This window comes from Doryrhamphus excisus, chromosome 2 (assembly GCF_030265055.1).
Source record: "Doryrhamphus excisus isolate RoL2022-K1 chromosome 2, RoL_Dexc_1.0, whole genome shotgun sequence".
NCBI lineage: Eukaryota > Metazoa > Chordata > Actinopteri > Syngnathiformes > Syngnathidae > Doryrhamphus > Doryrhamphus excisus.
Window position 1 is genome coordinate 13,857,279 of NC_080467.1, and position 27,304 is coordinate 13,884,582.

Below are 27,304 nucleotides of genomic sequence, written 5' to 3' on the forward strand. Positions count from 1 at the left end.
CCATAATTATTGCTTGGACATAGAACTGCGCATGCGCAAGATGTAGGTCGGAAGTGGACGTCAAATGTTTATGTTTGCTTTCGGCTGAAATGCGTCTAAACAGCTAAGACGCGGGATTCTATCATTACTAAACATACACAGGTAAATTAATATATTTACCGTCTGATTGTACATGTGCTATTTTTTGTAGAACAGCTTCTAGGTAATGACACAAACTGGTACCATACGCTGATGCTCAGCGTTAAGACGCTAGCTTGCTGCTACACTTCTAACGGTACATTGCATTGTTCATGTAACTACAGTAATGTCATTTGTTTTGCAACACGTGTTTAAGTTAAGACTATTATATTATGAAAATTAATGTACTTAATTCATCGACTGCGGATGCGGTCATTACCGTATTGTTTGACAATGCAGTAGTGGAGAATGAACATGGTTAGTGCAAGTATTGCAATAATGTTAAACCCGAATCTGCAAACCCGATTGTTATGTCAGGATCATTTTTGAGGTCATCACAACAGGGTGGGTGTTGTGTTAGCTGCAGGGAATATAACCAAAAGCACTAGTACACTCTAGAATCACATCAATAATATTGTCATTACTAAAGTATTAGTTCATGTGTATTATAGATTTTTACCAAATGTTTTTTTTCTATTTGGGCAATTGACTGAATTGCAGCATAATTCCCATGATTGTTCTGTTTAAGTCGCAGGTGTTGCACGCCCCATTCTTGAGATGCTTATTTTCCTTTAAACTCTGCAGCGTCAGTGACCTTGAAGCAATCAGCACAGAGGTGACGGCATGGGCAACACAAGCAGCGAGAGGGCCGCGATGGGCCACGGGGAGAAGGCCCTGCGACGGGACAGCAGGGGCACAAAGGATGGCGAGAGGCCCAAAATCCTGATGGACAGCCCAGAGGATGCGGATATTTTCCATGGGGAGGACATAAAAGTAGGACAAGTCTTTACATCGGGGGCACACACTATGTGGACAAATACGGACCCTTAGTGAGGACCAGTGTAGCTATGTCCGACTATGTACGCTTCCACCATGTCCATGTGACTAGTTCTGGAGCAAGTATCATATTTATGAACAAAATCGAACTGAAGTGTCATAAACAAAGGACCACCTGCAGTGTATTTTCTGTTATTTGTAGCAATTAAAATTTTGTATTTGCTCAAGAAGGTATGAAACTATATAGCTAACTGACTATATGGTCACTGCAGGCTCCCTTAGAGAAAGAAGAGTTCCTTGCATGGCAAGACTTAGAAGCGGAAGACAAAGGGCCAACTTTAAACCGTCCAACTGTTTTTCGCTGGACTGGTGATGGCAAGGAGGTCTACCTGTCTGGATCCTTCAACAACTGGGCTAATAAGATTCCTCTGATTAGAAGGTAACCAGATGTCCCGGGCTCACAGTGAGAATTTCAAGTGCTTACCTTCTCTCTTTCCCTCATTATCTGTTAAAGTCAGAACACCTTTGTGACCATTGTGGGACTACCTGAAGGGGAACACCAGTACAAGTTTTACGTGGACGGCCAGTGGACTCACGACCCAGCAGAGGTCTGTGATGAAAAGCAGTAAAAAGCCATTTCTTCCCATTCCTTTTTTATTGTTTTGTTTTTGTTTGTTCTAATTTTCCCTGACAGCCAGTTATCACCAGTCAGCTGGGCACAGTCAATAATATCATCCAGGTGAAGAAAACTGACTTTGAGGTATTTGATGCTCTTATGGTGGACTCGCAGAAGTGCTCCGACATGTCAGGTGTGTTTATTCCCCTCCATTCCAATATGCATGTAGACAAAAAGCACAATTAAGAGTATGAGGAAGCTGATAACCCTTGTTGTTTTATGAGTCAAAATGTTCTGCACTTAAAACATTTCAGTATCTTGATCAGATACAACTATACCTTAGTAGTATCTGTGATGCCATGGAGTGTTTAACTACTCGACACATGCTGCCTCTCCTCTGTCATTAGACCTGTCCAGCTCTCCTCCCGGGCCGTATCACCAGGACGCTTATGTTCCAAAACAAGAGGAAAAGTTTAAGTCTCCACCGATACTTCCACCACACCTGCTCCAGGTCATCCTCAATAAAGACACTGGAATATCAGTAAGTTGCAAAAGCAGCAGCACATTTTTAGTCATCAATGTGTTAATTGGTGAAGCTGGGATAGGCTCCAGCATACCCCCGGGACCCTAATGAGGATGGGGGTTAATGGATAGATGCATGGGTTATAGATCAATTTGAGGTATGATTTAGAATGCATTTTTCCCCCGCAACCTTTCTTTAACAGAATGGTAATTTATTGACAGTCCCTAGTATAAAGCAAGCTCACTTCACCATGACACAGCAGTCCAGGCACAATGAGGGGGAACTTTCGCTGTGGCTGCAGAGCTGAATATCCAGCGTCCACTGTGGAAGTAGTTTCACCACGGTACAACGCAGACATGTCTGCATGGCGGTGTTACGTTTTCTTCTTCTTGCGGGTGTCACGTGACAAGCAGCTTTGAGGCACATTGATCAGTTAGCAATGCACAAGCAATACTGACTCATCAGCCACCTCATTATGTACGTACACCTGCACATCATAATAATCATAATCATAATGAGATATAGCTATAGCAAAAGAGATTCTTTAATAATGCTCAGAGAGCATTAATACATTTAATTCAAATATAATTCAATTAAATCATATGAATCAACTACTAATATGAAAGTGACCAGCTTTACTGGTAATTTGTATTACCTTTGCAAACTACAACCACAATAATGTCTTATAAAATGTGCACATGTAATTAAAGATGTAGAGAAGTAGAAAATGCAGGCCTAATGATTTACTTTTTACATTGTTTTGTGCCCAGTGTGATCCTGCACTCCTGCCAGAACCAAACCATGTCATGCTCAACCATCTCTACGCACTTTCCATTAAGGTACGGTCTAATTCCTGCGGGGAATTGTTTTTGTTGTTGTTTTGAAGCAGACGGAGAGACAATGGTCCTTTTTTATATAGTCACCAGAAAAATAAACTAAACATACACGCCAAGATAAAAATAGAACACAGTTGATTACAGGAAATAAGGAAGGAAAGCAAAACTAAATAAACACAGACACACTTGTTCCATGTTCCCACATTCCCAGCTGAGTCATTCTTCCGTATCAGTAGCCAGCTGCTCAGACAGACACTTTTCCACTTGGCTTCGTCAGTGCCAGTAACGTGTGTTTTTTCTTCAAAGCGAAACAGGTGTTTGATCGCACATACAGTATGTAACTATGATCAAACAGTTGAGCGTGAGCTTGGTAAAACGATGAATTATAAAATAAAAAGAAGATAAAATGTGAGCTAAATCAAACAACCTCAACATGCTGTTTATCCTCAAGCTCTATGATGTCTTTTTAACATTTTTTTTATGGTTTCTGGTGTAACTTTAGGTCTGAATTGCATCTCAACAGCCACATGTTGACCTACACATTTTGTGGAAATACACACACAATCGACACTGTACACTTTTCTTTTACTTCTTTTACAAACAACTGAATGCGTTGCTGGCACCAGCATTATTCAAGCATGATTAAATACACTAACAGACTTGCTAAGAAATTTGAAGAAATTTAAGTATAATACCGTATATTCAGTAGGGTATAGAATACCCTCGCCTCTCACGCTTCGGACATCTCGTCCTACAATATGAGAAGCACTGGTTTAAAGGATTACACGATTATGCTTTTCCCTTTTTCTGACCCATTAATGTTGTATTCTCATGTGAAACGATGCCAACGCGTCACATACTGAGCCCTAAAAGCAGGTTTGGGTGGCTCTGTACGCTTTTGTAACACCAAGTTCTACTAACATCACCGCAACCTGAACTTCCTTATATGGGCATAGCATTTAAGTTGAGTAATGGCTGCCAGGAAATATTTTTTTTCCGGTGTGAGGCAAAGCTAATTTTATTTAGCATAGGCAAGCATCGGGCAAAATTGTTTGGAGTTTCTAATTCCCAGCCAGCAAGAGAAAAATATGCTCATCTGTCAACGGCACTTCACACGGGATTGTTTTGTGAACATGGGCCAATACAAAGGTAGACTATCCACCCAACTGTTGCTGGGCAAGTCTGACGTCTTTTCAATGTTATTTGGTCGTGTTGAAGTGTCAGAAGAAACAATTTCAATGTCCTAAGAATTTATTTTACGTAAATTAAGTAATTGGACAAAAGGGGTTCGGCAGCCATCCGTAACTCCACTTGGGAGTGTGACCAATTACAGCGGAGCAGGCTCAGCTGGAGGCGTGCCTGGAAGAGACACAGAAGTGGAGGCAGGAAAAGGAGTCTGGAAGATCTTGAAAGCTTTCTGCGCAGATTATAGTGTGTAGCTGCTCTGTAGGAGTCCAGAACTCAATACAAACACCCAAAAATAGATCCCCTTTAATTATAGCATTTTTATCACACTGTTATGACGACAAATAGTATTTTTTTAACTGCTATATATAGCCAGATGCAACAAAATATATATATTTTTATACATGTGTCCTTGAAATGACAATGATCTATGACGACATATCTTTTATGAGGTTGTCCACTCATTTTGTGCGACTGCTGTTCACATGAAACCCAGTAAAAAGCCATCTTATGAACTAGCATGAGAGGCCAAAATAAATTGTTCTAATTGTACATTAGTAGGAGTTTTCATTAGCAAAAGCATGATTCTATCATTTGTTTTGGCAAAATAATTCCAAGCATTTTTTACTCTTAATTCGCACAATCCACTGATATGTAATGAATAATATTTTATATACAGTGCAAGACTAACACTATTCTTTACTAATATCTCAGATATTATCCCAGCTACAGAATGAGTAATAGCTTTTGTTTTTCTTTCTATTGTAGGATGGCGTAATGGTACTCAGCGCCACACATCGCTACAAGAAGAAGTATGTCACCACCTTGCTATATAAACCCATCTGACCGCAGACCATGCCGCTGTATTGACAAATTAGCTGAAGCAATACCAGTCTACCTAAAGACAGATTCACCTCACCACCTTTAATTGACTGTCAACTCATTTGAATGGCCTTCCTCAGGAGAGAGAGTTGGACATCAGCTCACAAAAAGTATTTACAACTCGGCAAGTGCTATAGTAAAATGTTGGGAATGGGACGTGTAGGATCACTTGTTAAAACATGATTCAGAAAAGATCTCCATGGGATAAAAATGGCAAAGTCACTAATCGTATTTATATTATACTTTTTCAAAAATGATTATTGTTGAAGGCACTTATGAAATTCTTCTCTTTGTTTAGGCTGATCACTCATCGGCTTATCTCATACAGAGATCCCACTAAATAGCCCATCAGAGCCTTAACATCGGTACTTTAACACGTTACAATTAACTCAGTAATTTGATGTATGCACATGAGATGTGTAAAGTACAGATATGTATTTTTCCTGACTATAAGGAAAATGACACTTTTTTCATAGTGTGGCTGGTTCTGGTACATAAAGTCAGGTGCGACTTGTATATATAGAAATATATACAGTATGTATATTGAATGATATGGCGCACATCGGATGCTTTTTGTTATGAATGTTGAATTATATTTATAGGATAGCTGTGTGGATTGACAAATGTGGTATTTTTAGACAGCAGTGTTGTCTAATTCATTGGAACACTAATTGCAGTATGTCCCGCTTGGAAATTGTAGCTACTAGGTCAGCCACTGACTAACTAAATACACACATATAAAGTTGTATATTGTATTTTAATTCAAAAATTGAGTTTTGCTGTTAAAATTCAGCTGTTCAATATGTGTCTACACACATATTGATCTAGATACAGCTCACGCGATCACAACAGCATGTGATCAACTGTGAACAACTGCTAACTCTGTTTAACATGTGGAGTAACTATTTTTTGTTAATGCCCAAAAAAGATGTTGCAGTTGAGTGCAAATCTTGTCATGCATGGGTTTTCTTGCGTTGGGGAACCGGGGAAGTTTAATACAACCAAACTCATCACACATTTGAAGCAGGAAATTCCTACGGGATCATTCGCTGAAAGAGAAAATATGAGCAGCACCTAAAAAAATCATCATAGATGATCATAGATACTTGTAAATGTGACTTACGGTCCAGTTTCTTTCTTTTTTTTTTTTTACTTATGCGACTTATAGTCTGGAAAATGCGGTAGTTGGTGTGGAGTATGAAACTTCACACCCCTGCATTCCCATTTACACATAGTAATACCTGAAAAGGAAGTGTAAAGGGTCTAGTAACTCCATAATTTACCTTTCTTTGCAACCTTATCTGCTCTGTAACCATATGAGGCATTCAAAACTCAAGGCACCTCAGAGATGTAACCTCTTTCGTCTCCATTAGCATGATAATGTCAGACAAAGAAAGTGATGTTAAACAAGGGAAATGTTGCACTGCAGTAGCTCGACACTGTTATTATTCCATTGCCTTTTTCACATATTGTTAGTAAGAATGGCACAACACTCATTGTGAAGCATATTTAAGCATATATATTTTATTTACTTAGGTTGGTGATGTGATAAGCTGCACATTCTTATTTTTAGAGCCACATTTTAGGACTTGTATTTTGCACGACAATCATCATTAATGTAGAGTGTCACTGGAACTCGTTAGGATTTTGGACAAAATGTAGAGTAGAAACATAGATATTTTTGGAGGTTGTATGCTGCAGCAGAAATCTCCAAAATCTTTATAGTCTTGCAAAAACATTTTACCTTGCGGCACATGGAGAGACAAAGCTTCATGGGATTCATCGTCATGACACTGAAAAATCATTGCATCATAAAAGTAATAATGATATACAGGTACAAATACCTGTGATTGGCTGGTGGCCAGTCTAGGATGTACAGCTGGGATAGGCTCCAGTACCCCCGCGACCCTCATGAGGATAAGCGGTAGAAAATGAATGAATGAATGAAGGTACAAATACATTCCAGGATTTTGAAAGGAACGCCATGAAGTAATAAATAAGCTGCTATACTATATCCAGTATGCTTGATGAATGTTTCTGGAGAAATAAATAAAAATGACCTTTCTTGGTCAATTCATTATTCATGAATACACGCACCAATATTTCCATGTATGAAGGAGCACCCGATACCCGGTCAGTATGATCAATTCCTTATTTCGTGAGTTTTAATCAATGTTAGTCAGGGTTATATGCTACTGTTAGATACTAATATTGCTGTTATTTATTAGTAACCTGTTATATTGTAACCTGTTGTACTCCACAGGCCACTAAGCAAATGACACTCAAAATGTTGCATACATTATGCTGCCATGTTCACTAATTTTATTAAAGATCACATTCTAAAATGCGCTTTGTTTGGTGTTAAACACACATACACTCATCTAAAAGATTTTTCCCCTGATTGTTTTCATATACTGTCTATTCAGTGCAAAACATTCTTTCTTACAAAGGCATTTTATTAAAATCAACATCCACTCCTTCTCCCAGTGTGAATCTCTTTTGATATAAAGCCAGAGACAGACACACCACAAATAAAAACAGTATAACCTTCGTGTGTTTTAACAGCCTGAACCCAGGATTTAATGACTCTACACTCAGGGACCGATGACTAATGTACTGTTTCTACACTACTTATTTTTACCTTATCTTCGTTTTTTTTATCTCATATTTCCTCTGCTTAACTGTAAATCTACATCAGCTACTGGATGCTTGAATTTATAATATAGTATTATAATAAAGTATTTACATTCAAAAAACGAAACAAAACACTTGTATTTGCTCTTGTCTTTCGTGAGCTCAACTCAGAATATCGAAAACGTGTTCTATGTGCACATAAAGTCCATTTCTTTCCAATATTGTGCACAAGTCTGTCTAAATCTCTGTGGGGGTGATACTCCATCCACCTCACAGATATGGCAAATGAAGGTGGCCACAATAAAAGGCCAGTCTAGCTCGCTGATGAGACCTGACCTGCAGTGTCCTCTTCATCCTGCAGGTGTTTAATGGAGTTATGGTGTTTAATAGGTTTTCTTGTGAGACGGTCAAAATGGAAAGTCTCACTTTACTTCACACGTCAGGACAGTATTGACTTCATCCATCAAAACGTTTAAACACACAAACAGCACATGGAGCCAGTTATTATATCATGTTTGTAGGATATAAAAAAAAAAAAAAGTTAAGCACTGATATTCATAAAAAAAAAAACTAACATAGTGATTAGTAACTGGGATTAGCTCCGATTAGCTGTCCGTCAGGACACAGGGTGGTCCCCGACCCCAATAAAGACCCTTATTACTGGTACCGACTGCAATGAACCGGGGTGCTGACACTGGAGCTTCAGGTGGTGCAGGGTCATCAAACGGCATCTGGGTTCGTGCAGATGTTGCAGCAGGCATGCCCTCATGACTGAGGGCTCTCTGTGTGGGTTTTTCAATGCTGCAGTTCACAATGCTCGCTTGACCAAGGACTTCCTCAGGGAGAACAACATCACTCTTTTGGACCATCCCGCATGTTCCCTTGATTTAAATCACATATAGTGAACATTTGGGATGGATGGCAAGGGAACTTTATAAAAATGGCCATTAGTTCCAGATAGTTGATGCCCTTCATGAAGCCATCTTCACCACTTGGAGCAGTGTAGCCATCTGGAAACACTCGCATCAAGCACGGCCAAAGCAATTTTTTAAGTGGTTAACAAGAATGGTGGAGCTACTCATTACTGTCCTTCTGAAAAAAATTTTCTTCTGGTATGGAGACTTTTTTGTAATTTTTTGTGCGATGGTCTTAAACCTTTAATCAGCGTATTTCAATACATACATACGTTTGTCACACTATCCCTTCTTGTTTTGCTTAATGTTGCTCTACTTAAAAGTTCATTCAGATCCAAATATGTAAAAGGTAAATTCTAGCTATTTTCTGGTCCTAAGATTTTGATCAGGTCTATAGGTTGAACTCATTGTGCATTGTGAGGCGTGCGACCCTGTGCCGTATGAACAGCTGACATTGCAGATACCAAAGTCCTTGACTATATAAAGGTGGTCTGATCTGTGAGAGTCGGTGCAACTCTGTGACTAACCTTTAGGCCGTCAGGATGAACGCCCTCCATGCTCTGCTTCTCTTGGCTTTAAGCCTCTCTATTGGTAAGTAGCTGCTTCACTACATGTGACTGTTTGTGTAAACATGACCACGTTCATGTTGTGCCTTTCAGCTCAGTCTCTGAATTACAAGGCTCTCAGCCAGTTCAGGAAGATGATCCTGTGTGTGATGCCTGATAGCTGGCCCGTCCTTGACTACGCCGACTACGGCTGCTACTGTGGAAAGGGTGGCTCGGGTACACCTGTGGATGAGCTGGATAGGTCGGGCTCCAATGTTGCAAAACATTGTCAGACCACAAGAAACTTAGACGCCTGCATTACATTATCTTTTACCTTTACAGGTGCTGCTACGTGCACGACCGGTGTTACAGTGAAGCCATGCAGCACCCAGACTGCTGGCCCATTTTTGACAACCCGTACACTGAGTACTATCACTACAGCTGTGATAAGGACAACAAGAAAGTCACCTGTGGCAGTAAGTGGAGCAAAACAAAGAGATCTGTCTGTTGAAAGGGTTCTTTACATTTATAATGTTGGAATTTGCAGATGAAAACGACGAATGCGAGATGTTCATCTGCGAGTGTGACAGGAAGGCTGCAGAGTGCTTTGCCCGGTCGCCATGGAACCCCGAACATGAGCATCTGCCAGGTCACCTGTGCAATTGAGGACCTCTGCAAACTGATTCCTCATCCATCTAGAAACACAAATGATTGGAGGTAGTAGTAGATTACTGTCACTTCTTTATGGTGCATCTTGTTGTTCTGTGTAGTTTACACACAAGCTTTTGCCCCTCACCGAATCTGGTTTTATTAAAACTGTCACACATGCTCATAATGGACTAACTTATTTAATAATGTATTTAAAGCACTAACATATATTATTTTCACTGTGCACAAATCTGGCCATCTTAGTTGAAGCTCAACATGAAGACTATTTATTTAAGAAAACATTTGACGGTGTGTATCATTAGCCAGATAATAAAGTTGCAGTTGCAAAACCAAAAAAGGTGTTTTTTTCCCCCCCATCTATCTGCTGACTTTCTATTGAATAGAACACTCACTGTAAAGTCAACCCTTAAATGACATTGGCAAAAACAATATTGCATCTCATTAGATACACTTGCACATGATCTATTTTTGTGTCTGGTCCTTCTTGAAGTGGAGATGGGAAGGAGGTATATATTAATTAAAACACTATAACAACACAGCCATAAAAAAGCCATACAGTAATTGTGTCATGTTTAGCTATGATTTGTATGACCTCATTAAAATACAAAATAACACATAAACGAGGGAAGTACAAATCAACAAAAGACTGGAAGGAATTTCCCTTATTTTCTGGCAAATGTTTGACTGGTATGAATAAAAATTAAACTGCTGTGCCCTGCAGTTCCGTCAACCGCAGTAGGGGGCAGCATTACGCCCTCAAACAGAGAGAACAAAATCAAAGCACAAACAAGGAAACATGGTTTAAAAAATGTACTACATAAAAAGGTTTGTCACACCTGTACGTTTCTCAAAACTGAGGTCTTGTACCTGATGTGTGGCCAGTTGGCATCAAACAAACTCAACATGAAACAAATGTTCCACAAATGTGTGAAAATATGTGGTTTCTTTGTTGTAACAATGCTTCTTCTGCTAATTCTGCCAAGCCGGTTATTCTGCTGCTGCTGAGACTCATATTTTGAACTTTCAGTACCCTGAGACATTTGTCAGAAACACCTGCACTGGGCCCTGACGTGTGCGGGAATGTTCCGCATTGAGGCCAAATGCTGCCTAAGGAAGTTGGATTGCAGGCTCAGAGTGTGGATAAGACACAAGGTTACTACAAATTCCTTACACTAGCAATGAGTTTGGATTGTACTGCGATTTTTGGAAATGGCGTCGGGGGTTCAGGGTTGTGTTTGAGCTTGCTGCTTGTGAGATGGATTATTGTGCCTGTTAATTGATATAATTCAAAGCTGCAATAAAAACCTGTTGTTCCGGCAGTCAAGTCAGGTGCTTGTTCTACTCAAACTACCCTTTATTTTGATATTTGATTTTTTAAAATAGATCCGCCCACTCCTAATGAGCATGCTTTCTCTATGGCTGACTTTCTTTGGGATTTTGGTTTGGAAAAATACTTACTAATGTAACAGCTCAGCTAAGCTCATAGGATAAAAAGGAGCTTTCTATAGACTCTGTACTACACTTGTGTGGGGACTGACGCTGCCTCGTGATAACTCCACCCTTACATGCGTGAACAGGCCTGCACATTTTTACTGAGAACACAGCGACCCCAATTCCCGCAAAACGACAAACGCACTCAGCCAAAGCATAAATCATCATAGACAAGTTATAAATGAGTACCTTAGTGTCCCATCATTACTTCTGTTGGATACTTATATACACTTTACAGTGAAGGACATAAATAAACTGCCCCGTACTGGCAATCTCTCAGATAAACCTACCTAAGCATACACTGCCATCAGGGAGAGCCTGGAATGAGCTCGTCCATGTAAAGTGTGTGTGCCACATCGCCCAGGGCTTGCTCCAGTTCCATGACTTTTCCTGTCAGGAATGCATGATGCAACAGATGAAACAGACACCGGGACACCGAGCCTTCAAGCCAAACAAAGTATGTTTGTGAAGAGGAGCATGTGCAAGGAGAAAAGAAGCCGGTGTGTGTTTCTTTTAAAATATACTGTGTTTACTGATATTGTACATCGGCTTTATTACTCATGTTGATGTCATTTTCCCAGGAAGACCCCTGCAGGGCCCGTGTGTGAGTGTGTATGTGTTCACTCAAATCTCCACCGTAAAGGGGACCCATTATGCTTGTGGACTCCTATAGAGCAGCTAGACACAATAACCTGCTCAAAAAAAAATTATCGATTTTCCAGAATCAGGACCTATTCCAGCTGTATTTCCTAACAAAACAGTTGCGGGGAACAGCCACTCCGCTGTGAAACAAACTACTACTGCGAATAATACTTTTTAATTTAGTGGGTATAGTGTGGTTCTCTCCACCTCTGTGGACCCACAGCGTGTCAGACATTAATTCACCTTTCCCGGTGAGTGCACGCTCCTTCTGACTTCAGCAACAGTTTGGCAGATATTTCACATTTGTATTCATGACAGTCCGGTGTGAACTGCTGTTGACAGATATTTATCTCTTGCTGCAATAACTAACTACAATAACTTCTGCCTCAGCTTGTTTCGTAAACAAAGCCACGCCCATAAAGGAAATTCACTCCTCTGTGACATCACAAAGGGGCGGTTTTACCACACCTTCTGAAACAGAGTTTTGAGCCATCCCAAACTTCTTTCAGGACTCATTTCCAAATGCGTAAACCTCATTATCTGAAACTTTGGCATCGTTTAACATGAGAATAAAACATTCTAACTACATTTATAGGACAATAATGTGGACTAAAATAGATCCCTGTGGAGTAACCCCAACCAGGTAAACAACTAATACTAATAAACTAACTAATAAACACGTAATAGTGCAAAGGCCCTCTTGAAACTGCTTATTATTATGATTATGCTGTGACTTTTCTCTCATTTTTGGGCCTTAAGGCCCACTGAAAAATTCATATTTTCTGAACATGAAACCCAAAACTCACTCAGTAGCGCTCCTTTTAATTAGCCCCCAACAGTTGCAATAATAATCACATACTTTGGTGGCAACGTCTATCATAAAAGACACATGAAACAAATTTGCCCTAAAACTGAAAACGTTCATTACTTGGCTCCACAAGGTCAGAATTCATCATTCGTTGATATGATAATGACACCTTGAGGTCACTAGGTGGATTCACCTCGGCACCACCCAGTGGTGACAGGAAATGACCATTAAAAAAATATAATGTTCTTCGATCTGGGGATACAGAACCTCCATGGAGTCCTGGGTCCTTTGTGCCCACCAATTGAAGGGCCCATTCAATGCTGCTCTGTTTTTTTATTATTCACATTTCAGCAGGGTTTCTATCACAGAAGTTGGACATTTTCCTCGCTAACCGTTCACAAAATAAGTATTATTGCTCACAACTGTTTATTTTCATTTCCTTGTAGGTCTGTGGAAGGAAGTGGGACAATGTTTTCCAACCCACCCAGAGTCAAAATGTGAACCTGTTCTGAATATGCCGAGATCAGCGGAGTTCTGTACAGATCTGTAATATGGTGGCCGCTGTATGGGAGTATTACGGTAATCTTCTCCAGCGTCCATTTCCACGTGCACTTTGTAATTCTGACCTCTGTTGTTGTCCCAGTGTGTTGATGTGCTGCCTCCAGGCCTGAAGGACACACAGAACTCGACCCCCCCTACTGGATCTACGTTCAGAGGTAAGCTCAAATCAAAAGCAAAAACATCCACATCAGTACCACAACAACGCTGCTGTTGCAGGAAGACGCATGGGATGTCATAATGGTGCCACCAGGAGTCAAAGGTCACCCTTACGTAAACAGCCTTGTCAGTGCTGCCATGGAAGATGTGCACTTTGCCGCTGAGGGAGTGCTCAGAAATGTTGCAGCTTTCCAACTGCACATATGTCTCTCGGAGGCGTGACAAGAAGGCTTTCAAGTCCAGAGTCGGTTGAGGGAATCCCAGGCGATACTTATGGCGGTGTGGTTTGTTTGAGCCTGGATGTTTAGTTGAGGAGACATCCATCGGTGGCGTAGAAGCGAGGGAGAAGCTATCAGGCACAAATAGACGCACCGCGGTTAGCGCCAGCCCCTTGGCGTCTGCGAACACCACACGCTTCTTGTTGAGGTTGCTGCCATTCCTCTGGAGACAACTCCGACGTTCTGAGGACATCGGAGAAGACGAGAGACAAAGGGATTGACGGGAAGAGTGGAAGCTGGTTCTCTGTGGACCGTCAGGCGGCTCATAATGACAGAAAGTAGGTTTCATGGATAGGAGATGGAAAAGTGGACGACGTTGGCTCAGGCACACAACGAGGTCAACTGGTAGCCCGGTGGGTTGAGGGTGACTGCCGAATGCTTGTAGAACTCTGAGGATTAAAGCATGTGCAGGTCAGTTGATGTTGAACTCAACATTGTTCCACAACCTTAACACTAGGATTGTGTTTCATTTATGGTATAGTCCACACAATGGCACAATGTGGTTGATTTTTTTGCGACACCTAGTGGCCGCAATAATTCATCACGTTGCACTTCTGACGCAGTTATGCACACAATTTAAATACAAAGCATACCAGGCACTTTTAGTTTACTGTGTCCATGTAATAAGCAACTATAATTATATTCACTGCCAAATCTAAATTTAATCTAAATTTAAGATACCTTGTGCAGTTCATTTCCAAACTGTGGTTGTAATCCTGCCAGTGGGATTCTGTCAGTTCCCAGTCATCCAGCAACCGAAATCAGTGTCCAATAAGAAAACTCCACCAAGACATTAGCCACATCTGTAAAATAAACATTCATTTTAGATTTTTTTTTAAAAAAAGAGGAGCAGCATAAAGAAGATGCATTCAAACACATTCTGGTGATATGTAGTATTCTACACTCGTCACTCTGTGTCAGTAAATGTGTAAGTTTGTCAGTGTAAATGTGACTATAGGGGTGTTATTTCATGTCGAGAGGGCTCTAATAATGTTGGCCCATGTCACTTAAACACGAGTAGCTCCACTATACCTGCCACCCTAGTGAGGATAAGCAGCATAGAAAATGGATGGATGCATGCTTTTTTGGTATTAATTCCCAACTCTGTATTTTCACACATTGTTACATTACCTGTTTGTATATTACAGACGGTGACGTATAACTGGTGGGATGAAGAGAAGGACTGGATACCTTAAGTTTCCCAGCCCAGGTAGGAAATGCACCATGTCTTACAGTGTCTTGGTTTCAGTAGCGTCAAACATGTCCATCATCATCATGACCATACAGCGTATAACTATATGAATATGTATGTAAATATTGCAGCATACAGTATATCATGTTCACAGTAGAAACTCAAAGACAGTAGTTATGGTTGGCCCTCCTCTGACTCACATCGACCCCCACTCCCACATGCAACTAAAATAGCTGTGATTGGATACATCCTGAACTTGCTTCACTCATCTACATTCATAGTTTTTGCATTTTATTTTGATGAGTTCTCCTACATATTTTTGGGAAAGAAAAAGTCACTGATGAACTTTGACAAAAATTATTTGTGAACAAAATTAAACACTAAAATCTGAAATGTCTGGTTTGAATCCGATCCAATGGAAGAAAGGTGTAATCCAATGATGAGATATAACTATAAGAACATACTAAGCAGGAATTCCATGTGCACATTCAGAAAATTACATTGAAACTAACCTGAAAAGATTTGAGAAGATTTTTTTTGTATTGAATTAAAAAAACATACAGAAAAAATAATCAAAAGAAACAAGTAAGTCAAACAACAGTAAGGATACAAAGATAAGATCTTAAATAGTGCAGTTATGGAAATGCACTCACTGTCATCCAATGAGTTCCAGCAAAAGGCAGCCGCAAGGACAATCTATGAGCTTGAGCTTGTGTGAGGAGTTCAGACTTGTGGCTGAACCTTCAGTGACACCTCATCTGCATAAGGCTTGAGTGGAGCCAATGAAGCTGCTTTGTTTAAGTCCTGCCCCGAAACTGACTCTGAAGTGCAAAAAAGCTACATTATTCACTCAAATTTCAAAGTCTATCTAAAAATCCCAAATAAAAACATATGCATTTACACCATAATTACCTGTAGGGAAAAGTCACATGGCAAAATTATTCATTCATTTTCTATGCCACTTATGCTATTAATGATAAAAACTAAAATAGTTAACAACAGTATGGTACAATCACTGAATGTCTCATGATACCAGCCCTGCCCATTTTTTATTTATTCGTTTGCATGAAGTGACTTTTGATGGATGGAGTCAAGGTTTTCACTTTGGCTCATCCACTCACCGCATATTGCTGACTCAGGCTAATAGTGCCTGTGGTGCTGATCTTGGCAAAAAAAACCTGTCCTTCACAAAATCCCACTTCAGAATAAAACAATTATATACACACTTAACATTATACACACTTAAAGCGGATGTGTGAACATTATTCTGTAACAAGATAAAGCAGAAACTAGACAGTTTCTGCAAGGTAAACAGTTATACAGTTATACACTACATACCTACTTATTATGTTTTTGTACCATTCATAGATTTCACACCAGCAGAACCAACATTTAGATAGATAAACCTGCTTCATATTGATCAATCATGACTCAAATGCAACTATTTTGCCTTTTTGTGGCGTAAGAAAAAACAAACAAAAAATATTATGAGGTTGCCTACAGCCACAGTTATAGACACATTATAGGTGCAAAAAATCTGAGCTTGTGACGCAGTTAGGTACACAAATTGTTGTACAGGATGTAGCATGCCAGATGCTTCTTGTTACAGGATACTTTGGAGACTGCGTGTCTGCAAGCAATGTGCAACTATAATTATATGATACCTGTATGGATTTAGAAATGTGGTATTTTAGACAGCAGTGTTTCATCAGATCCAACTGTGTTCCAGTCTATTTAAATTCTTGCAGGTCACTACGGAAATATTAAATTTATCTTTGCCAAAATTCATTGATCATGCTTGAGCCTGGAATCAATAGGCCGCGTTAAAAGAGGGATTACTGTATTGGCAAAGGATACAAAAAAGATGTCTCGCACATGGTGATTCATTGTTGTGCTTCGTGTTTCCTTGTAGGCACAACACAACCCCTTTGTGCTTTCTCAGAAACGTACACACACACACACACACCTCCGAGTGATGACGCAGATGTGTGTCATGGCTAGACTCGTGTTGCCTCCATGCAGACTTTCACCAGTGAGGTGAGGTCACCCAAGTGAATACTATGTGTGTAGCATAATACCTGTATGGCGTCATCACATTTGTGTCTATAATATAGTCACATTAATGTCTAACTAAATAAGGAAGATCCAAATGATCAGATTTTACTAAATAAAACATTACTTGAAGTCTACAAGTGACAAAGACAATTTTAATAATAATAATAATAATACATTTTATTTGTATAGCGCTTTTCAAAATACTCAAAGACACTTTACAAAAGAATGGAGTTGAATAAAGCAAGTAAACAGAGTAGAAGACACACCAAAATACAACATTTATTCGTTAATACACAGTTAAAACATGAGTAAAAGCGGGGCGGGGCACATTTTAAAAAGTATTCCAATCAGATGGCTAATATATGACAGTGTTGTCTACTCATGTTAGTTACAGTGAATAACCTAAATTATGACAATTGAAAGTGTCTCTGGTGGTGTATTGACAATATAGATATATATATATATATATATACATACTATATTAGGTTAGAAATAAACAGCTTTCAGTGATCAGACAATGACATCATTAAAAGGTTGTGATGACTACAAACTGGCATGCAGGTGTTTGGTGGTGTCTAATAGACGGCATGCATCATTTACAACTTTGTCTGTCTTTGTCTGTTCCCTTCTGTGTTGCTTCATCAAGTGGGTGGGGTCACCAAGAGATTTGGAATGCTGTGTAAAAACTCAAGGACACCACAAATTTGCCGCTTTTCAACTTACAATATTTTAAATTAAACTATTTCTTACCGATAAAAACTATTTGGAAGCTTCCAACAAGCAAACAAAACACAAAAAACATCCAATTAGGTTTTGCACATAATCTGAAATGTGCATTATAGTTCAAAGGGCAAATTTGGTTTGTTATGTGATTGCATAAAATGCCGAATAAAGTGTTGGTGTAGCTTCATTTTTTTCATTTGATTAATATTTATGGCCTCATGATTCCATTTCACACCTATGTTCTGTTAAGTCACACAAAACATAGCATGGGGATAGTTATTAACCAAACTTTATCTCTAAAGCATTGACATTAATATGAATTTTTAGAAAAGTTCACAGGAATCATCTTCCATCTGTTGCGTTCCTTTTCATTAGAGACATAGACTTTCAATTGTAAAATCTGTAGGTATCATGAATGAATGACTGATAATGAAAGGAAAGATTGTTGATAGAACATTGAATTGAAGGTAGTCTAGTGCAGGGGTGTCCAAAGTTTTTCAAGAATAAAGTAAAAAGTATTAACAGAAAAAATAGTAATAGTAGTTAGTAGTCCAACAAGAAATAGTAAAAAGCTTGGAATTTTACAAAAAAAAAGATGTTTTTTGAAGGGGACCTATTAGGTTAATCTTTCCACTGTTTGTATTGAGTTGTAGACTCCTATAGAGCAGCTACACTCAATAACCCGTACAGAAAACTTTAGATCTTCCAGAATCTGCACCTATTCCAGCTGTATTTCCTTTGATTTGTGCTTCCGGCCAAAACAATTTGTTTAATTTATTCCACCCACAGCCCGTCTCCGGGCATGCCCACTCCACTGTGATTGGTCACACACCCAAAGTGCAGCCTCACCGTGAACCATATAAAAGGAAGTTTGCCCTTCTGTGACATCACAAAGGAACAGTTTTACCACGCCTTTTGAAACCAAGCGTTTTGAGCCATCCCAAACATCTTTCAGGGCTGACTCCCAAATGAGCAAACCTCATTATCGGAAACTTTGGCATCGTTTAACATGAGAATACAACATTGTAACTACATTTATAGGTCAGAAAAGTCCAAAAAGCATATAGAAGTTGCATTATGAAAAACAAACAAAAAATGAAGTCATAATTTTGGGGAAAATAGGTTGCCAAAGTCAAAATATCATGGGAATAAATTAATAATTTTGAGGAAAAACAAGAAATCTTTCTCTTTCAATCAATCGCTTCCATTCAACCATGTTTGAAAAACATTTGCAGTCATACCGGTTATGAATGTGTGTGAAGTACATGCTCCCAATTCTTCTTTGTTGGAAAACTCTGATCACTTTCTGATGAACATGGATTATACTGCACATTTTAGGAGTCATTATCATCATCATCATCGGGTATTGCATTTATAAATGATTTCCGACTTCTGTTGAATTTTATAGGTTTTCTGGCCTATTTTCAGAGCATATCAGCGTGAAAGGGCGGGTTTTTGGATACGAAATCAGAGACTATGCAGATGCTGATTCACAAATAGACGAGGACAGGCGTTTACATTAAAACAGAATTGCAAATAAACAAACTGAAATAACAGCAGGTTTAAAACCTAACTTTATTTCTTTGCAGCGTAAAAAAAAAAAAAATCTTCAAAGCCTCCAAATGTTCTTTCCACTGGCAAAACGATTAGGTTTCCACTCAGAAGAGGAATGATGATAGAGGATGATGTAAGCTTCTACAGAGAGAGCAGCAAATTGCAGACTGTAACCCCCATTACCACCCGTTGAGGAAACCATCCCCCTGCAGAACCAGCATCCTCTTCTTGCTTGAGCCTTCCACAGACAAAAACGCGGAGGGGAGCAGCATCCTCTTGTGGAGAGAGTAGCTAAGCTCGATACTCTACACCGTAGATGTATCATCAAATGGCCTGGAAGTCTAGTCTACACTTGCAGGCCATTTCATAGGTACCGCATTGCAATTAACTGAGATACACCAACACAATATGCCTTTACAAAGATAACCCTCTGTTTTCACTGACATTAAAGTTTTAATTTATCAGAATAGATATTATTGTGGCAGTTTTGTACAAGAATATGGATTGCCATGAACTGTATTGGCTTGAGGTGGCACGGCGGTCGAGTTGTTCACCTCACAGACCAGGGTTCAATTCCACCCTCGGCCAGTTTGCATGTTCTCTCTGTGCATGCGTGGGTTTTCTCCGGGTACTCCGGTTTCCTCCCACATTCCAAAAACATGCTAGGTTAATTGGCGACTCCAAATTGTCCATAGGTATGAATGTGAGTGTAAATGGTTGTTTGTCTATATGTACCCTGTGATTGGCTGGCGACCAGTCCAGGGTGTACCCCGCCTCTCGCCCGTAGACAACTGGGATATGCTCCATCACCCCCGCAACCCTTGTGAGGATAAGCGGTAGAAAATGAATGAATGAATGTATTGGCTTGACGTGAGGAGATCTCAAAAGGCAGCGTTAGCAGGCAGTTCTTAAAGTAAGGTTTAATATGTCGGCAGGGTTCCATACACAACATGGCAGTCCAGTCAGGAAACAGTATCCAAATAACAAAAACATGCAGCACAAAAAACAAGAGAGTACCCCACACACATTTGAAACAAACAAGGAGGAACCAGAGGGAAGAAATAGGGAGCAGGTAATCACAGGTGATGAGGAACACCTGTGCAGGATCAGGCAGCGGTGAGAGTGCCATGATGAGGGATTGGCAACAGGTGTGACAGGTTGCAGGCCTGTCAAACATGCTGACATTAGCAAAATAATCTTAACAAAAACAGCTGACATACCTGCTTTGGTACATTAATAAAAACAAATAAATGTTTAACGGTGGCATTATTGTGAAATGACATTTAAAGACATGAATCCAGCCATTATTTTCTATGCCGCGAGTATGCTGGAGCCTATCCCAGCTGACTTCAGGCAAGAGGCGGGGTACACCCCGGACTGGTCACCAGCCAATCACAGGGCACATATAGACAAACAACCATTCACACTCACATTCATACCTATGGACAATTTGGAGTCGCCAATTAAGCTAGCATGTTTTTGGAATGTGGGAGGGTAGACCATGCAAACTCCACACAGAGATATACATTTACAGACATTTAGAGATCAACTAATAACTATGCATAACTATTTTATAATTTTTTAAATAATAATAATATTTTTAACATCTAATATTTTTAATATTTTTAAATATTAATATTAATATTGATATGAAAACATTTTAAATTTTTATTAATTTAATATTTTAATTTTTAATATTTTAACTATTTTATCATTCCTGTTTACTGAATGAGTCCATCCTGATGCTAATTTTCTAGGATAATCATTGTAGTTGCTATCCGATCAATGTGAAATAACCCTCCACTTTTAAATACAAGCAAAATCTAGTTTTTGATACACTGTACACTGTACACTGTACGTAATGGAGTCAGGCCACACAAGCAGATATTCATAAGATCAAAATCTGGAACACTACAAGCATCATAGCATCTTTTCCAGAGCCAATGGTCTGCCATATTTTACCCTACAGGCACCCATTTGAAGGCTCGAAAACAGAATGAAGTGAAGCCAAAAGCAGCTAGAAGTCCTCATCTTAGGAGTCTGTGGCACTTAAGGATCAATGATCATGGCCACAGGGGCAAGCTTGGTGTGGTAGACATATATTTTGTCCAAATCTTTAACCTATTTAGTGGCAAACTGAGGTTTTTATATACTCGCCAAAAGTATAAATGCAACACTTTTGTGTAAAACTGCACAATATGGAGTGGCCTTTTATTGTGGCCAGCCTGTGCAATAATCATGCTTTGATATGCCACACCTTTAATTTGGATGGATTATCTCAGCCAAGTTTTGAGTTCAGCTCATGATAAATGGGAGATGTGTTTATAAATATGCTTTCGAATGTTAGCGAAGTTCACCAATCTCTTGCACAAGTATATATTTGCATATTCCTTTCATATTCTGTGTATATTGCAGCCTGGGCAGACGTAAAAAAAAAAAAAGCGGAACCAAGCACAGTGTGACATCAATCTCCCAGGAGGAACAAACCATATGTGTGATGTATAATGCATTGCATGTGTCCTATAATTTATAATTGATTTGCCTCAGTTGTGAAATCTGTAACTTTCCTGACCCCAAAGCATTCCACCATGGGAATTCCAATGCTATAACAGCGTGAATCGCACTAAAACATGCATGGAGTGTAATAAATGTATTCAAAAGCATGATTCAAATTCAAGCATTGTAATGACGAACGCCGGCAGTGCCATTTTAATTTTAAGTTATTGCTAAATTCAACATTACCCCATTTGAAGTTGGTTATTAGTTAACTTTTTATACTTCATTATGTCTCCCAAGCAGTAGTGCGGCAAAGAAAAGGAAAGCCATCATCATGGAAGTGAAAATGAACACCATAAAAGCTCAGCGAGCCCACCAATATTGACCGCTTTTTGGTCCCAAACCCTCGACTACAGCCATAATTAGGGATAAAGATTATTAAATGCTAATGCTAGAGGGGACATGGATTCCATGCGCTGTTACAAGGAGATCTGCAAGAAGAGGTCATGCTTCCAGACGAGCCTGGGATAGTATTTGACGAACCACAGGGATACATTTAAGAAGTTTTTTTGTTGTTGTTCCTGAATTTCACATGTGTGTCATCCGTTCTGTGTTAGCGTTAGCGATTAAGGAGTTCATTTAGATGAGTTAGTTCGGACTCGACTTACATCACAGTCTCCTATACTCTATACTATATTAAAAAGTGTGGTTTGTTCGTAGTTGGGAATGACGGGGCTGGGCCAAACCGTTTTGGAGGGAAGCACAAATCCAAGAAAAATACAGCTGGAATAGGTGCAGATTCTGGAAGATCTAGAAAGTTTTCTGTGCAGGTTATTGTGTGTAGCTGCTCTATAGCAGTCCACAACTCAATACAAAGGGTCAGAAAATTAGCATGATAGGTCCCCTTTTAATGGTGATGTGCATGTGTGTCTATTTTCCTTATTTTTTGCCTCCCAACATGCAGGAAGAAGGTTCACTGTGCATCTGTGACATTTGTCATTTTTAAAAAATATATTTTTTTATTGTACTTTTCTTAGAAGTAATGTTAAAATCCCATCTCATGTCATTCTTCCAGACCCAATCTTATGCATCATCTCATCTCGTGAACTGAACCCCCTATAATTTACACCACAATTTTTAGAGAAATCTGCAAGGTTCCAAAAGCAGATGTGTCCTAATGCACAGACCACACTCCTCCCATTTCGCTCACCAGCTGTGAAAAACATTTGACTTCTGAGTGTGTTTGTTTGCTCACACAGCTGGAGAGTAAATGGACCGGTCATGTGAATCCACGTGAAAGTGACCAACATTACGGCTTTTAGCGATGATCATCACAATGAATCATGATAAAGAGCGGGAGCGACATGAAATAAATGCTGATCACATGCCTGACATGTTCTGAAACTAGAAAAAAAACGCAGAAATATATGGATACAGCACCCGCTGGGCTGCACTCTTGATGGCAGTAGAGCACCAGTCACAGACATGTGCACGTTCTCCTCTGCATCATGATGGAGCAAACCATTAAAACAAGAAGAGGTGTGAGCATGCCAAACACAGCGGCCCCTGTGATGAGTGGTTAGCATGTAGGCCACACAGTCAGGGGATAAATAAATATTCAGTTTTTTCACCTTTCTTTCCATACCAATATATTATTTTGCTGCCTTTGCAACATTTGCAAAGACACGTAAATTGAAAACTTGAAAACATTATGCTAATAGAACATCATTCAGCCTTGAGCACATCTCACACATGCAAGGAGAAGGCGAGACCCTAGTGCACTGATGCCTTACGGTGTACATGGGCTCTAAGTATATGGGAATGGGAAGGCGCCTACTGTATTTATTGCGTGAATTCATGGAAGTTGTGTTAAAAATGATTGCAGGTAAATAATAGATTCACATTTTATGGAGCACCTGAAGGCACACAAGTGCTGTTGTCCATTGCAACTCATTTTACAATCACAGAGTGTTGACCTTGGAGCGAGGAAATCAGAGAGCTTTTTTCTAATAATGCCTCTAATGATCCCTAAAGCATTGCACGGCTGAGTCTTGTGGCGATACAGTGGATTTTTGCATTATTAAAAGGCTCCCGAGTCCGAAGGAAAGTGAACTCTGGTAATGAAACATTGCAGTTTCCCTGGGAGGCAGTGTACCATGAGAAATATACTTTTATTGCTATAGCTGTTTATCACTTAAATATTGTGCCACTGCAAATGTAAATGAAGGCAATAGTGTGGTTTTGTACATGAATCAGAGCTCATTAGATAAAAAAATAAGGATGCAATACGTCATTCTATTGGTGCAGTGCACTCGAAAGAAACGAGTGCTCCGGCTTGTAAAGACAATCCAGTCATCCCTTGTTTATTGTGCTAAATTAATTCAGAATCCGACCGTGATTGTAAGTGAATTTCTGCCAAGTAGAATTCATTATGTATAAATCAATTATTATCATAGTTAGAGTATAGAAAGCCTGTTTTTGACCTCTTGAATACATGTTTTAACATTATTATAATGCCTTACACATTCAAGAACATCCCTATAGTCACCTTTACACTCATATTATCCAATATAGTAAACATAATATATAATATATGTTCTGGACATTACTTCCTGTGATCGATATTCTTTCATCAATGTAACATTACTGACACCTAGTGACCATTGTAGAACACAACATCTTTAATTAATTGTATTTTAGGTTATTTAGCCATTTGTATGCTTGAAAGTGCTTAATTTTGGCCACAAATATACCACAATTTGTTTTCATATGTGTATTTTTTGTTTTTAGTGTGTGGTATTGCTATTATCGATCTATTAGCTCACAGTCTTTTCAATAGGACCTTGACACACAACACTCACAAAGAGAGCATGACACATTCTATATGACTGATGGAAATACACTGGAACAGGCAGACACATCGGTTTATAATCCAGTAGATTAATTACAAATGTACTGCTCTTACTTTTTAAATACATACCATGCAGTGGAAAAAGGGCTTTAGACCTGTACTGCAAATCTGGCCAAAAATCAGTCGAACTAATACATAATTCTACTGTTCACCTTGTCAGTGTAAGTCATTCTTTGCTTCCAATAGATTTTCATTAGCTAGCTGGCAGCATTGCATTAAAATTCCTCCTAAATCCGTCATTCTCTGTGGTGCTTTTTGATCTCTTCCTTTAATTTTTTTTCTCACCCTCATTCATCACCTCAAATGGCTCTCATTTTCATGTATCCTTGGAAAAAAAATCTTGAAACGTATAGAATTGTGCAGCACAGCAGAGATCCCTAATGGATTTTCATCATTACAAGACATCCCGGCGGTGATATCCTCTTGGAACAATAGTCCTGTTGTTTAGTAATGGAAAGGTACTCCATTTGGCTTGTGACAAATTACATTCTGGACTGCACTTTAAGGTTTTATAAGTCATTCTGATTGCAATACATGACTTGACAATACTGTTCAAACAATGGGACGAAATTCATGAAAGTGACACTGAGGTCACTATGAGTTTTGTGTGGTACAGAAATACAAATTCAAAGTATAGAAGTGTGAATTTCAGTGCAAGACAGCGACATTTTAAAGCACGAGCAGAGGTAGACAAGGCTTTATGATACAAATACAGCTACTGGCATCGTGTGGTGTTAATAACAGCTACCTGACTATATGAAACTTTGCATAATTGGAACATGTATTACTTTTCCTAATAATACTGTTTAAGATGCCCCAGGTTTCGCTAATGTTTTTATTCTTATCAAATAATTGACTATAATGTGCCTTCTTAAACACTCTTAATCACATCATTAGCGCTGCACTGTACACACGCCTCCATTTTGGTTCTGCAACCCACAGCTCCAGAGCCATATGTGGCTCTTCAGCCTTTTTGTTGTGGCTCCCTTCTTTTAACATCTGAATGGGGAAAATACGCATCTTTGTAATGAGTTCTGTGAGACCCTATACTAGCAAAAGTACTCAATCAACTCCACTTTTTCTCCTCTGAACTACTTTGATAGCCCAAAATTCCCTCCAAATCTTGCAGTCAATCAAAATCTTGGGAGACTTGCAATTTGCACATTTGATGATACCGTCATTACCCTATGAGTTGGCATCCATCACACAGGCACACCGTACTTGTATTTGTTGTATTCTGCTGTTAAAACTTGTTAAAATTAATAAAGATTCAAACTTTAAAAACCGTGTAAGATATTGTTTTTAAGTTATGTTTTGCAGCCCCAGTCTATTTTTCTTTTGTGAGCGAGGGGGTTGAATGGCTTATGTGACACCCAGCAATCAAGTCAAATCAAGTTTCTTAGCTACCTTTTGAGTGTTAAGTTACTGTGTGATGATTTTAGCCTTCTATCTAAAATGACACCGTGAGTCAGAATGGTATATTGAGTAATAACCTCCTGATTAATGACCTCTTTTGAATAAATGGCTGGGATTTAATAAGTTTCCTTGAAACTAATTGTGTATTTCCCCTGAAATCACTTACCCTTGATAGGATATACCTTGTACTGCTCACAAGTCAATCACATGACGTGTGATGACCAACCACCCACGTTGTCACCAACAATCCAGCGAGGGGGTTAAATGGTTCTTTTGATAGTAAAGGTTGCCGACCCCTGTACTAGACCCTTCTTGAAAGCGTTGACTCTATCCTCTGAGCGTAGTCTTTGTTACCTCCATCAGTCTTTTATTATAATGATTGTTGTAAATTATGAAAATTGGGCTGTTATTGTAATTATGGCGAATATGTTCTATGTGAAAAAAAGGAAAATGCTAAATAGTATTTTTTTTCCCAAAAACGTTGAATTTGCCGGGCAGTGACTGTGTACACAATTCATGCGCCATCATTGAAATTTACGTAAGAATGGAAGTGAAAAGCACTGCGGGTTTTAAAAATGTCCATTTGATGTATTCTTGGAACAAATGAACAAAACATATCCTTAACATTACCCGGGATTGGACTCAATATTTGATTTGGATTTCAATTTTTCTTATCTTGCCATTAATTCCACACCTCCCCCTTTCCATCATCTAAATTCTACATGTCTGACTAATCAGTCACAGGCAGAAAAAAAAAGATCTGCTAACATTTCATTTCTCCATGAATATTTGATTGTCAAGAACAGCCCTAAGGGAATACGCTGGGTTTTGATTTGCGATTAAACTATCAAGAAATCAATTTCATCTGCTTTGAATAATTCAGGGTTTAATGGAATGAGAAATGGCAAAAGGGGCATGGGTTATGAGATGGTCTGAAGGATGTGTGTGTGTGTGTTTGTGTGACACTGCTGTGTGTGTGCCACTCAAAATGAAAGCAGGCGCAGAGCGGCGAGGGAGCTATTGTCATTTCACCTGTACCACTGGTGGAGCATGCCAATTGGGTGCCTGTGTCAATAACATGTTGACAGCTAGAGGAAATCTGACCCCTTATTTGGATTACTAGTATTACCTTTTCAGCCAATAAAACCCAAATGTCAATTTTTATAACAAAATTTTTAGTCCATTCATAAAATACTTTTGTTTGCAAAACAGCTTTCAGTTTTGATTGAAATTGTCATGTGAGGTTGTAGCAATGAAATTATA

At 39.2% G+C, this 27,304-nt stretch overlaps 3 protein-coding genes across 3 annotated transcripts; 2 read left to right on the forward strand and 1 right to left on the reverse strand.

Moving 5' to 3' along the window:
* On the forward strand, positions 1-7,257 carry prkab1a (protein kinase, AMP-activated, beta 1 non-catalytic subunit, a). Its single transcript, XM_058064467.1, has 8 exons — positions 1-141; positions 763-951; positions 1,227-1,393; positions 1,469-1,562; positions 1,649-1,763; positions 1,978-2,111; positions 2,864-2,932; positions 4,883-7,257. Exons 2-8 carry the CDS (start codon positions 802-804, stop codon positions 4,958-4,960), a joined length of 807 nt encoding a protein of 268 aa, XP_057920450.1. The 5' UTR covers positions 1-141; positions 763-801; the 3' UTR covers positions 4,961-7,257.
* A 587-nt stretch (positions 7,258-7,844) lies between these two features.
* Positions 7,845-11,042, forward strand: LOC131116343 (phospholipase A2-like). The gene is made up of 4 exons (XM_058064468.1): positions 7,845-9,135; positions 9,204-9,351; positions 9,432-9,565; positions 9,637-11,042. The coding sequence occupies exons 1-4, from the start codon at positions 9,087-9,089 to the stop codon at positions 9,753-9,755; spliced, it is 450 nt and encodes a 149-aa protein (XP_057920451.1). The 5' UTR covers positions 7,845-9,086; the 3' UTR covers positions 9,756-11,042.
* Positions 11,043-12,963: 1,921 nt separating this feature from the next.
* ppp1r3c2a (protein phosphatase 1 regulatory subunit 3C2, duplicate a) lies at positions 12,964-15,609 on the reverse strand. Its single transcript, XM_058064443.1, has 3 exons — positions 15,540-15,609; positions 14,376-14,497; positions 12,964-14,083 (listed from the first exon to the last, which is right to left on the reverse strand). Exons 2-3 carry the CDS (start codon positions 14,387-14,389, stop codon positions 13,132-13,134), a joined length of 966 nt encoding a protein of 321 aa, XP_057920426.1. The 5' UTR covers positions 14,390-14,497; positions 15,540-15,609; the 3' UTR covers positions 12,964-13,131.
* Positions 15,610-27,304: the final 11,695 nt, after the last annotated feature.